This window comes from Suricata suricatta, chromosome 8, assembly GCF_006229205.1.
Source record: "Suricata suricatta isolate VVHF042 chromosome 8, meerkat_22Aug2017_6uvM2_HiC, whole genome shotgun sequence".
Classification (NCBI taxonomy): Eukaryota; Metazoa; Chordata; class Mammalia; order Carnivora; family Herpestidae; genus Suricata; species Suricata suricatta.
The window spans coordinates 13,659,375-13,672,042 of NC_043707.1; the positions used below are offsets into that span (position 1 = coordinate 13,659,375).

The 12,668-nt window shown below is 39.6% G+C and overlaps 1 protein-coding gene across 5 annotated transcripts in view; it reads right to left on the minus strand.

Annotated features, from left to right (window-relative positions):
- The window catches only part of SMG1 (SMG1 nonsense mediated mRNA decay associated PI3K related kinase), a 98,256-nt gene that overhangs the window by 28,635 nt on the left and 56,953 nt on the right, over positions 1-12,668 (minus strand). For all 5 annotated transcript variants that reach the window (XM_029949223.1, XM_029949224.1, XM_029949222.1 and 2 more), the window contains 11 exons: positions 11,766-11,886; positions 8,461-8,709; positions 7,854-8,138; positions 6,506-6,650; positions 6,241-6,379; positions 5,058-5,288; positions 4,777-4,954; positions 4,076-4,237; positions 3,320-3,537; positions 2,859-3,013; positions 1,044-1,266 (listed from right to left, as the gene is read on the minus strand). In XM_029949223.1, coding sequence (XP_029805083.1) covers positions 1,044-1,266; positions 2,859-3,013; positions 3,320-3,537; positions 4,076-4,237; positions 4,777-4,954; positions 5,058-5,288; positions 6,241-6,379; positions 6,506-6,650; positions 7,854-8,138; positions 8,461-8,709; positions 11,766-11,886 — 2,106 coding nt within the window. The remainder of the gene's footprint in view (positions 1-1,043; positions 1,267-2,858; positions 3,014-3,319; positions 3,538-4,075; positions 4,238-4,776; positions 4,955-5,057; positions 5,289-6,240; positions 6,380-6,505; positions 6,651-7,853; positions 8,139-8,460; positions 8,710-11,765; positions 11,887-12,668) is intronic.

Sequence of the window (12,668 nt, forward strand, 5' to 3'; positions counted from 1 at the left end):
CACCATGTATACCTATATATATACTGGTATACTGTATATAACCTCATTTATATGAAATTTAAAAACACTCGTTAGAAATGTATCAATAAATAAACCTAGTCTCTTCCTTTGGTTTTCTTGGTTGGTTTACTGAGGAGGAGACACAGAAGCAAGGGACTGCTGCTGGCACCTAAGCACATACATTCTGGCTGGCCACACACTTCGGCCTTCGTGTCGGCACTCTAGTCTTGTGCTTCTAGCTTATGTCCTATGAACTTAGCATGTACTCTAGTTTCCTCTAGATGGCACTGACTCATTAAAGTCAGGGGGACTCTCTTTCTACACTGTCTTTTAATAGTTTTCTCGCTGCTAAAGTAAGGAAATTAGGAATAATAAAGATAAGGGATAAAGAAAGAATAAAAACAAAGAAAAAGCTAGAAGATGATAAATGTTCTCCTAAAATAATGGTGCAGTTGCTTTACCACGTACAAATCAAAGAAAATATACAATTAAGGGGCCCAAAATATAAAAGACAGGATTCTCAAATATTTAAAAACGCTAATCATCCCTAAGTAGCATATGCAGAGCTGATGCGGAAACAGTTACTTATAAAAATTGATGTTGTTACATGTGAATATTTTGTCTGTTAGAAATATTTAATACCAAAAAAGAGAAATGTTTAATACCCACACCAAAGAAAAACTATATAGGTATAAGATTAAATTTTATAATCTTTTTAGGAAGACAATAAAGCAAACAATATTTATTTTGAGGTCAGACTCCTTCCGAGGCTAATTTTTTACAGTATATTCTTCCCTAGTGTGAACCCTCTATAGATTAACGTTTGCTGCCCTTGGCCCACTCACTCCCAAATTCTAAAAAAAAAAAAAAAAAAAAGAAAGAAAGAAAAAGAAAACACCTTTCTCTATGTTCCTTATAAGCAACTGGTCTAGGGGCCTACAAAAATCTTTTCCCACATTCCAAGTAAGGACAGTCCCCATATGTAAATTTTGTCTCTCACAGAGATTTCCCATTCTAGTAGCATTCTTGAGAATCTTCTGTACCTCTTTAAAGGGAATCCAGCTGCTTCCAGGCTTTGCAGGATTGGACGGTGTCTTCAGTTTTTCTAGAGCATTTTCAATCGCATCCCCATAGTTATCCTGAAACCACTTCTCATGAGGTGTCTCTGCAGGGGCCGCAGTGATGCTCCTTACATGCTCCAAGGCGAACACAATGGGCTTCATCAAAGCCGTGTGCTTTTCCCGCATGATAGCAATTTTCTCTTCTCTGATCAGGAAAACATTGAACAGTTTAAATGCATCGACTGCAAGTAAATACTATCAAATGGTAAGCTAAATAAATAAAATACTGGCCAAGTAACTTACTAACACAGCATTATAAAATATCCAGTACATGAAAAAGGAAGCTTTCTTCAACAACTGGAATTGGGAAAACTGGACATCCACTTGCAAAAGAATGAAGTCAAACCCTTATCTTCCTTACACAATATGCAAAAAAACTCAAAATGGATCAAAGACCTTAAGAGCTAAGACTTTAAAACTCTTAAGGAAAAAAAATGTAGAGGCAAGGCTTCTGAAAACTGGATCTGGTAACAATTTCTCAACAAAAGGAAAAACAGAAAAACTGGGTGACTATATTAAACTTCACTTATGTGCATCAAAAGATACTATTAAGAGTGAAAAGAACACACAAAAGAGGAGAAAATATTTGCAAATCATATACATCTAAAAAGGGGTTAATATCGAGAAATACGGAGAACTTCTAAAACAACAAAAAACTCCAAACAATTCAAAAATGAGCAAAAGGGGGCGCCTGGGTGGCTCAGTCGGTTAAACCTCTGACTTCGGCTCAGGTCAGATCTCATGTTCGTGGGTTTGAGCCCTGCGACAGGCTCTGTGCTGACAGCTCAGAGCCTGGAGCCTGCTTCCGGTTCTGCGTCTCCTTCTCTCTCTGCCCCTCCCCCTCTCATGCTGTCTCTCTCTGTATCAAAAATAAATAAAACATTAAAAAAAATTTTTTTTAAATGAGCAAAAGACACAATTGACATTTCTCCAAAGAAGCTATTCAAATGATCGAAAGGCACATGAAAAGATGCTCAACATGACTAGTCACTAGGGAGATGGAAGTCAAAACTACAAGGAGATACCTCACACCCATCAGGATGGCTGCTATATTAAAAAACAAGGAATAACAAATATTGGCGATACTGGAGAGGCTGTGGAGAAACGAACGCCTGAGAACCTTTGGTGGGAATGTAAACCGGTACAGGAAAACAGCTGGGTGGTTCCTCTGTAATTCAGAGTAACAATATGACCCAGGCAAATCACAAAATAACTGAAAACAGACTCAAACAGCTCTCTATGGACACTGATGTTCATAGAGAAAGCAACCCAAATGTCCACTGAGATGGCATGAACAAAATGTGCTATTATCCATGATGGAATATTCAGCGATAAAAGGAAATTCTAATACATGCCACGACATGGTTAAGCCCTCAAACATGCTAAGTGGAATGAGCTAGACACAAAGGACAAATACCCTTGACTGCACTTACACGAGGTACTCAGGGTAGTCAAATTCAGAGACAGAAAGTAGAATAAGTGGTAGAGAGGAGTAGGGTTAAGGGGCCCTGGAAGGTTAGTGTTTAATGGGTATAGAGCCCATGTCTGAGATGAGTAAGTTCTGGAAATGAACAGGAGAGACGGTTGAACAACACTGGACACATGCTTAACGTGACTGGATTATATTTTAAATTGGCTAAGATAACAAAGTTTATGTTTTGTGTATTTTACGTCACAAGCGGGGACAGGCACCAGGGAGCAGCTTTGTTTTCAGAGCAAAAGCATGTGGAAACCTACTTGCGCAAGGTGTTGTTGTTCTGGACTCTCTTCACCTCGTCCTCCAGCTGCTGGATCCGTCTCAGGACGTACATGTGCTGCTGCAGCAGGACGCCCAGCCAGAGCTCGTCCCAGAGAACCGTGACCCTGCGCAGCTCAGCCACGAGCATCTGCACCTGCACACAGGGCACATCCAGGTGCGCTCAGCCACCAGCCCACGCCCAAACAGTCCCGCAAACACTAGAAATTACAAGGTCACTGTGTGCATCTTTTGTTCATTCTACGGGCAGAGAACCTTGATTCGTGATTCTGTCAGTACAGATTTGTAAAACCGGTACTGATTTGTAAAGCTAATTTCAAGTACCCTCAAAGTGTTTTGTTCTTTTGTATTTCCAAGACAGTTTTTATGGATGGGTTTTGTTTTCAGGTTGTTTTATAGGGAGGAGAAGACAATGAAACATATCAGTTGGGCTTTTCTGTACCTGTAACACCATGGTTGGGTTTGCAGAGGAGAGTTTATCTACAATTTTGCTGTAGCAATCCTGCATCATGGCCTGGTCTTCATTTAACCCACTTTTGGGTTCATCCTTATTGCTGTCCTGAGAGGCAGGAGGACTTCCTCCCTCACATTCAGAAACCAGCAATTCTTCTCCTTGAATATTGCCAAGCAAAGTTGGAATTGCAGAAGAAAACTTACTTCCTATTTTAAAAAAATGCAAGAATAAGGCACACTTCGGAGGTTTCTCCTATGCTTATAAATTTAGAAAAAAATCAGTAATCTATTTGACTCCAGAGCACTCACTTCACTAGTTTGCCTTGAATGTATTAAACTGACCAAAAATCATGGATCTTCTGCCTTTTACTTATGAATATTATAAGCAAATAGAAGACAAATGAGAAACAAAATGAGCCTCAGCAAATAAAACTTTCTCACAGCCAGAGCCTTGCGCTGGGTTTCCTCCTTATCTACCATTTACTCAGCTCCTCAGTGAACCTGGGAGCATGGACTCAGTTTCTCCAAACCTTAATGGGTTACTGTAAGGCTGAAGGTGACGTGTAAAGCACATGCCCCACTATGAGACTTGGCAGTTTCTACCTCAATAAGCCACAATTATTTTTTTTTTTAAACCACGAACTCCACCACTCTATAACATAAAGCTCAAAGGTTTACCTAACCAACATTACCTGCAAACAACTTTATACTTAGAGTAGAATAGCAGTATCTTAATATTCCATACCTGAAGCCTGTGACTCAGTACTAAGTGATATGGTGCCCACTATTGCAGGGTACAGTATGAGATGTGGGGAATCCTGAGCCACTCGGCAGAGGAGATTGCAAATACTCTGGCGCACATATACTTCAGGATGGTTTAAGCGTGAGAAAAGCTGTGGAATAATTCCTTCAGGATAAGAAGAAAGAAAGATACTTTAAAGTTATTAAAAACTGTCAAAAGAGTAGATGCAAAAGCATAAAACCTGATATATGTCAGCATCAGTCCTCAGAGCCTCGAATTTCTCCCTGTGTTAATAACAAAGAACCCTAACAATAGCTCCTGATTCGCAAGTTTCATTAGGGTGCAGAACTATAATCAGAACGCAGAGCAATTCAACAACGTGCTGGCAAAATGTATTTACTAAGAATCCCTGTAAAAGACCGACATAATTTTTAACACCGGGCATACAAAAATGTTTGAGAGTTATTTTCACCAGTATCTCGAAAATTCATTTTGTATACATAAAACTCCTGCCTCTCAGCCTTCTATCCTTTGAAAGGTGGGAGAGAAGAACATGTAACATCCAGTTCACATATTCTACCACTAATGGAGCTACTCTGTAACACATTCAAATAATAAACATAAGGGAACGACCGTTTTTTACATTGTCTTCTACCTCCTCACCAGACATCATTTTTCCTGAAACATTTTATGCAGACCCTTACCTCTCCACGGAGCTGTAGGAGTGGTCTCCAAGCCATGCTCAAGATACTGCCTGAGCTCGCCGGCATGCTTCACCAGCAACCTGAGCAAGCGCAGTGTGGCCATCACAATCACATCATCAGTACTCTGCTCTGCCCTAGGACCTAAATGTAGCCTAGGGTCATCTTCATCTAAAGGAATCTAAGGGCGAAAGATGAAAGGCAGAAGTAAGAACACCATTTCCGTCTGCTCAGTTAAGAAATGTCAAATACACTGTCTTAGAACAGAACAGTGTGCTACCTACCTGACCGGCATTGAGTTTAAGGAAGGTGAAATATGCACTGCACGACAGCTTGTAGAGGCTGAAGATTCGATCCACAACTTTCCTCCACACTTTAATAACTCCTTCTGTTGCACTTTCATCAAGTTCTGAAAGCCACGGGCAGCTTGATATCAACTGACGCCAGATAACATCGACCATGTCGTCGTCCTCATTATCTTCACCTTCTGTTATCTGAAGCGTTATGTCTTCATCCTGAAGAAAATTTGGGCATAAAACGTTATTTTGTAACACAAGCTGAAAAAAGGAAAAAAAGGTACATGATGTTCCTATCCTACACAAGCAGTGTTCTCATTTATGAAAACCTCAATTACGTCACGCTTGGTTTCATCCATGCTAGACCACTGCCAATACGCTCCTCTGGATGATGTCTCACCACCGTAGCCAGTGAAGACGACCCCGGTGGTCTGCACCTTAAATGCTTCTAAATTATAATATAATGTTCTGCCTGCAGAACATTAAACATAATCTGTTCAAAAGTTTGAACACAGAATTCACTCACAACAGACCGTGCCCTCTTTTATAATACTGGGCATGTACAGAACACCAGCTTTGGCAGACAGTGATACATGCTGAAATTTAGAGCAAGATGAGTCAATACACTTTAGCTTAGCAAATAAAATTCAAACTTTTAAAGTCTGTATCTACTCAGCAACTGTAACATTCTAGAAATAACAACTCTGAGCAAAGAGGAAATAAATCCTACAGCTCATTTAGTCCACTAGTTTTCAACTCTGGCTATGAAGTAGCATCACCTCGTAAGCTTAAATACATACACAAATGTCCCATTCAGCTATCTGGGGTGGTATTCAGGCATTCCTGTACTTTAAAAAGATCCCAAGCTACTGTTAAGAACCTAATTTCTGATCAAATCACCTAAAAGAGAAATGTAATTCCCATAAAACAAACTTCACCTATTTAAGTAACAGGACCTTAACGAAATGATTTCTTGAGAAATTATATTTTTCTTAGATAAGTACCATAACTCACTTTCATCTTAAAACTCAAACTTCAGATTTCTAACAACAATTGCCTAACCCCTATTCAATATTTAATGAAGTATTTATATGATCCTCCTCCTCAAAATCAACGAATTAAAATGGTGATCATGAAATCATTTCTCCCCCAACGCCACATATGTTCTTGCCTGAATCCCCGCCGGCCGACACACAGCCTGTCCAAGAATACCATATATCCTCTCTCTTTCTTCGTCAGTGACAGTGTCTGGAAGCAGATTCTGAACTTCAGATTTTTCTCTAGGTAACAGACGAACACCTTCTCCCTGACTATAAAAATAAGCAAGTCACTAGTTGCAGCTACCAAAGCATGCCATGTCAAGCTACATGTCAGCAGACATTTTTGATCTCTATTTTGCAATGCTTTACGTAAGTTACACATTTTGACATACATACCTGGCATTGTCAACCACCTTTCTGCCCCACCTATAAGCCCAACTAGCCAATGCTGCCCAGGATTTGGCTACTTCAGGTGCCTGTACCGAAGACAGGTGATACAACTGTCCCAAAATGAAGTCAGGCTCTCCAACTCCAATATGCACTGCCATGATGGACAAAAAAATAAATAAATAAATATAATAATAATAATAATAATAATAATGAAAGAACTCAGCAATATTACATTCATAAATTTCTAACGGCATTCCCAATTAACATTTTTGTGTTTTATTTATTTATCTGTAAGCTATCAGTAAGTTCCAGAATATTACAGTGCAAAATTTGGTGAAGGAACACATTTCCTACTATGCTTTTTGAAAAGGCTAACATACTGAAAGCAACCACTCAGCTTTCCGAGTCGGCTTAAATTATCACCCTATAAACCACATAAATATCTTTCATGACACTAAACTTTATATATAGCAGTTCAGGTGTCACAGGTGTTATGCGATGTCTTGAGTTATGGATATGACTGGTATTTTGTGATTAGATTAAGCTGAAGCATTCTGGGAAAAATAATACATAGGTGATAAGGATACAATCTCATTCAATCAGAAATTCATGAGGTAGATGTCTCTATTCACAGCTCAGAAGAAATCACCTGCTCAAATGACACACGCTAATATAAGATTTATAGTAGTCGCCAGACATATCCCTTATATCAAGAGGATATGATATACAGATTAGAATGATTTTATAAGATGAATGTAAGAAATCAAAGTCCTATGTTTCATAACAACGAAAATGAAAGGACATTCTCATGCTTCAGGAAAGAGGTTAATTATCTCCCACTCTGTAAAACCTGGACAGTGGGACCTACCATAACAAGTGCTCCAACACTGAATTAACTACCCTATTTGTCAAGTACCTGTCTATTATTATGACTATTATTATTATTTCACTATTACTATTATTTCACATTTCAAATGTGAAACCTTCCTCTTTCTCTGGTTTCTGTGCTCTATCACCCAAGGAGACCACCGGCTACTATTGTCAATCTTTGTTGCTCCTTCTAGCGTGCAGTGAAATTGGCTATCTGGGGCAGGGCCTTCTTGCCAGCAAAAATATCTAAGTGCACAAAAGCACTGTGGTTTGGAAAGGCCAGGTGAAGTGGCAGAGTGCAGTGACTTCCACGGTGGCACCTGATACTAAAGAAATGTGTTTTAATTACTACCAGGCAGTATAATACACTACATTTCCACAGAAACCATTTCTGTGGCAAACTACAGCCAGCATAACACTGTAAACAGGGAGAAATAAGTTCTAAAATTAATATTTTAAAGCTATTAAAATAAAGAAACCCTACCTGTAGACTCGCTCTCGATCCGAGGATACTCTTCTTCCGCCGTATTAACAGATGGCAGTTCTATTAAAGCGAGTATGTTTTTAGACAGAGTAGAAAGACCTGTGAAGTTCTGCTGTTGCTGAGCCCTGTAAACCTGTTTCAGCTGACCTGAAATTTCTTTCCATTCCGCCTGGATCCATTTAGCCAGGGTCAGAATGGACTTGGCAACCGCATATTCAGCTTTGGCAGACTTGCAGAAAGATATGGCACAAGAACTCAACATTTCCATTGCGTGTGTTGACTGGCCTATAGAAAACCAAAATTCAGACCTTACGTTTAGGTGCAAATGATCAACAGTGTTTCAGGGTAAAGTACAACGTAAACTCAGTGGTAATCAATGATCTCTAGAAACAGTTCTTACTTGAATACACGAAAACAAAATTACCTCTTCTAAAAGTACTGTATTACAGAGATAAGTCAATTACAGGTAATTTATTATTCAGGACACAAATGTTCTGCCACAACTGGGAAAAAAAAGCCTTTTCTTTCTGCCTTACATCATACACATTAACATTCATACACATAATTTTTATTTTGTCATATATTAATCACAGTTCATTTTGCTAACCTGCTGTATACAGCAATTTGGTTTTTTCAATGTCAAGTTCAGGCCCCCATTTTTCATCCACTTGACCTTGAGTTGATAGTTTTTTAAAATGCTGGACCAAATCCTGAGCAGTGGTAGTCTTTCCCAGCTGGACCTCACTACACTGGGCCAGCAGTCTTGTTGCAAGCGACACATTCCCTCGTTTTCTAGCAAATTTTGCTGCTGTTAGACCTAATTCCATCAGATGGCTTCTAATTGGAACTGTTTGTTCTGGAAAAAAGAAAACGTTTCATTAGTCCTTGATGGGTCTAATCCCAGACTGCATGGAAACATGGCCAAAAGTTCTTCTCCAACTATGTATTTTCCCTTCCCTAGCACCTCCTTAAATCAAGATAACTCATTTTTCATCTTTAAATCCCTAGCAGCTAGCATAGTGCTTGGCATACAATAAACAATATATGTTCATTGAAATGAATGTATAAAATGAAGCCAACAATAATCAAAATCATTCATTACAAAAAATTGGCTTTTTAGTTTCTAGATCTTTTTAGTAAAGAGCTTAGGCCAAAGGGTGGGAAATGAGGGTCAAGCTAGACCATTCCCCTTTATGTGGAAGCCCCCTCTGCCCTTCTAGCACGCCATTCTCTCCTGGTTTACTCCTACCTTTCTGATGAATCCTCAGCCTCCTTCCTGCCTACTGCCCATCCATTAGAACTGGTGTTCCTGGGGGTGGACCCTAGGCTTTCTCCTCCTCTTACTCTGCATATTCTCCCTGGACAGTATCATCTGCTCCTGTAGCTTCAATTACTATCCAAAAATGCTGATGGCTCTGGAGTCTTTACCTTGAATCCAGACCTCACATCTGAGTCCCCCCAGCCTACCAGTCACCCACAGTCAGGTATTTCAACCTGGCTACCTGAGCTGGTGCCTGGCAGCCATCTCAACACTTCGCTTCAGCCTTCATATCACATTCACTTTTATTCTATCCCTATCACCACTACCTTGGTCACCTTTAGCAGGGACTTCAGCCCAATGGGTGTCCCTCTGTCCCCAGTCTTACCCTCTTCTAGTCCATTCTCCAACCTGCAACTGAAATCGTCTTACACAAAGATAAATCTGAACACTTAACTTCCCTTGGATGGCTTCCCACTGCCGCCCGCCAGCCAAACCCCACCTCCTGAACGTGCCCTGAAAAGCACTGATGTCTTATATTTCATTCCAATCTCAGTCTCCTTCAGCTTACTCGCTTCCCATTCTCCCTAAGCCAAACTCAATCCCCTAAGAATCTTTCATTATCCACGCTGGCCTACCGATGCTTTTTCCAACCAAATGGTCCACCATCTTCCTTCTCATCTCAACCTCCCTCAGGTATCAGCTTAACTGTTACTTCCTCCCCAAATTTTTTTCCTGGTTCTTAGATTAAATCAGTGCCCTTGTTTTACATTCTTTCAGCAATATGCATGTGCACTTCCGTTCAGCACACCATACTGTCACAGTGTTCCCTGCTAGACTCTAGAATCCCTTTGGTCCTAGGAACGCCGCAAACAGGCTTCTCTTGCTCACCATAACACACCAACGTCGAGCACAATATCTGGCACAAAGCACACACTTCATAAGCACTTGCAGAGGGAAGGGAAAAAAAGAAAAAAAACAAGGCGGAGTGGAGTTGGCTCCAAATATAACCAATGAGTTACGAACTTTTTATCCCAAATTTTAAAAATTGTTCAATATAGGAAGGATGAGAAAGAAGACAACATTTGTAGTCTTATTATATGCCATGCTCTGTGTTAGGGCTTTTATATGCCTTATCTCATCCCCCATAACCCTTACAAGAATCTCCTGAGCAAGGCAATACCCAGAACGGAAAAGGAAAGTGACTCAGAAGTTTAACGACCTGCCCTAAGGTCCTTCCATTTGCAAATGCTGGGCTACCAATCCAAGCCAAATATACACAGCGCTGAGGGTCCAAGGCCATCGCAGTTCCTAGTAATCACTCTGCAGTGCAAGTCCACACCCCAGCATTACCTTACCAGGAAAAAAAAAATTTTTTTTAACATTTATTTATTTTGAGAGAGGAAAAGAAAGAAAAAGCACACATAGGCAAGCCAGTTGGGGAGGCACAGAGAGACAGAGAGAAGGGGAGAGAGAGAATGCCAAGCAAGCTTTGTGCTGTCCAGATGCAGGGCTTGATTTTAAGAACCGTGAGATCAAAGCCTGAGCCAAAATCAAAACTTGGGCGGTTAATTGAATGAGCTACCCAGGTACTGCTAAAATTTAATACTCAAATGTATTCAGTAACCTTTGCTGCCACAGTCTCAACTAAACCTCTACAAATTCTGGCAACTTTTCCATTTTCAAGCAATAAATTGCTAATACCCTTTTAATGTGACACACATTTCTTTCTTAAAAATGAGACCTACTAACATTTATACAAATACTAATTCTCGACTCATTTGGAGAGTTGAAAACCTAACATCTGCGGTACACTTATCTGACAAAGAATTCATATCCAGAACAAAATAAACAAATCTAGGACTTGATTAAAAAAGGACAAGATTTAAACACTTTACAAAGTAAATTTATACAACGGTCACTATGTAAATGAAGAGGCTCCATCTCATTAATCATCAGGAAAATGCAAACAAAATCACAATGAAATACTACTATACACTAGTGCCAGTGACTAAGATTAAACACCAACATTACCAAAGATACAGACAGAAGAAGTGTAATGTACAAACACATTCTAAGAACTAGCAAATGATTTTTACACCATTATAACCCACCAATTTCACTCACAGGCATTTACTCAAGAGAAACACAAATATACATCCACCCAGAGACTTGTACATGAATTTCACTGCAGCTCTATACATAATAGCCCACATTTTAAAACAACTCCAGTATCTATCAAAGGTGCCAGAGATCAATCACGGTGTATCCATGAAATGGATACTACTCGGCAACACAAAGGATCACACAACTGATACACGCAACACAGGTGAATCTTAAAAATAAAACGCTAAGAGAAGCCAGACACGAGAGAGCTGTATGATCCCATTTACACAAAACTTTAATAAAGACACGTCTAATCTACAGTGACAGGAAACAAATCAGCACTTGCCCAGGACAGGGCAGATGGGAGAGGTGACTGGGTAGAGGCATAAGGAAAACGTTTTGCAGGGAGATAAATGTTCTGTATCTCGACTGTATTGATGGTTACACTGGTGTAGATGCGTCAACACTAACGGAAATGTACATGTCAAATGTGTAAATTATATCTCAATCGAAGCTATTTAAAAAAAAAAAAAACCCAACCTAATTACCTTTTATCTTCTCCAACAACTGACTCTGGTACATGGTATATCGTAACGCCTGCATCCACGGCCTCACATCATGCTGTTTACAGGAGCGCAGAGCTTCACTGAAGAGAGGAATAAGACAATCCTGCCAGAGAAAACCAAAACCGCTTAAGGTGAACAGGCTCCAGGTCTGTTTGTGAGCGGAGCTAAGCTGCATCCCCCCATAAACCAGCTACTCAGATCTACTTTCTATTGTACTCGTCCCTTTCTTCACTTTATCTTCTAATCACAAGAGGAAAAGACAGTCTAAGAGAAATGTTTGCTTTGCCATAAAAAGAAAGGAAAAAACAAAAGAATATCCAGTCCAATTTATCAATATACTTCTCAATAAAGCACATTTTAATAAAAATGCCAAGCAAGCTTTGTGCTGTCCAGATGCAGGGCTTGATTTTAACACAGCATACTTACTATAGAACAAAAGTTAAATTACAGAGAAACATAAAACTACTGCTTAATAAGCAGATTCTCAAAAATTCTAATTTCCTTGGGAAGGGCCCATCTTTGGTTACAATGTACCCTATTTGGGAGAAGGTTTGGGTGTCTTTTTTTTTTTTTTTTAAAGTATGCTCTTCATCCAACAAGGAGCTTGAACTCAAGACCCTGAGATCAAAGGCCACATGCTCTACCACCTAGCCAGCCAGGCACCTTGCAGGTATCTTCATTAATCAAATCTAAAATTTACAACAGCTGTCAAACAAAAATATATTTACATATACTGTCCCTTTTTCAAAAAAAAGAAAGAAAGAAAGAAAAAAATTAAGCAATTAGCCGTCCTTGAAAATCTCTGTCTTTGGTTTCTCCATCTGCCTCATGCACTTCTCAAATGAAAATGTGCCTGAAAATGACATTTTCGATTTCTGGATTTAC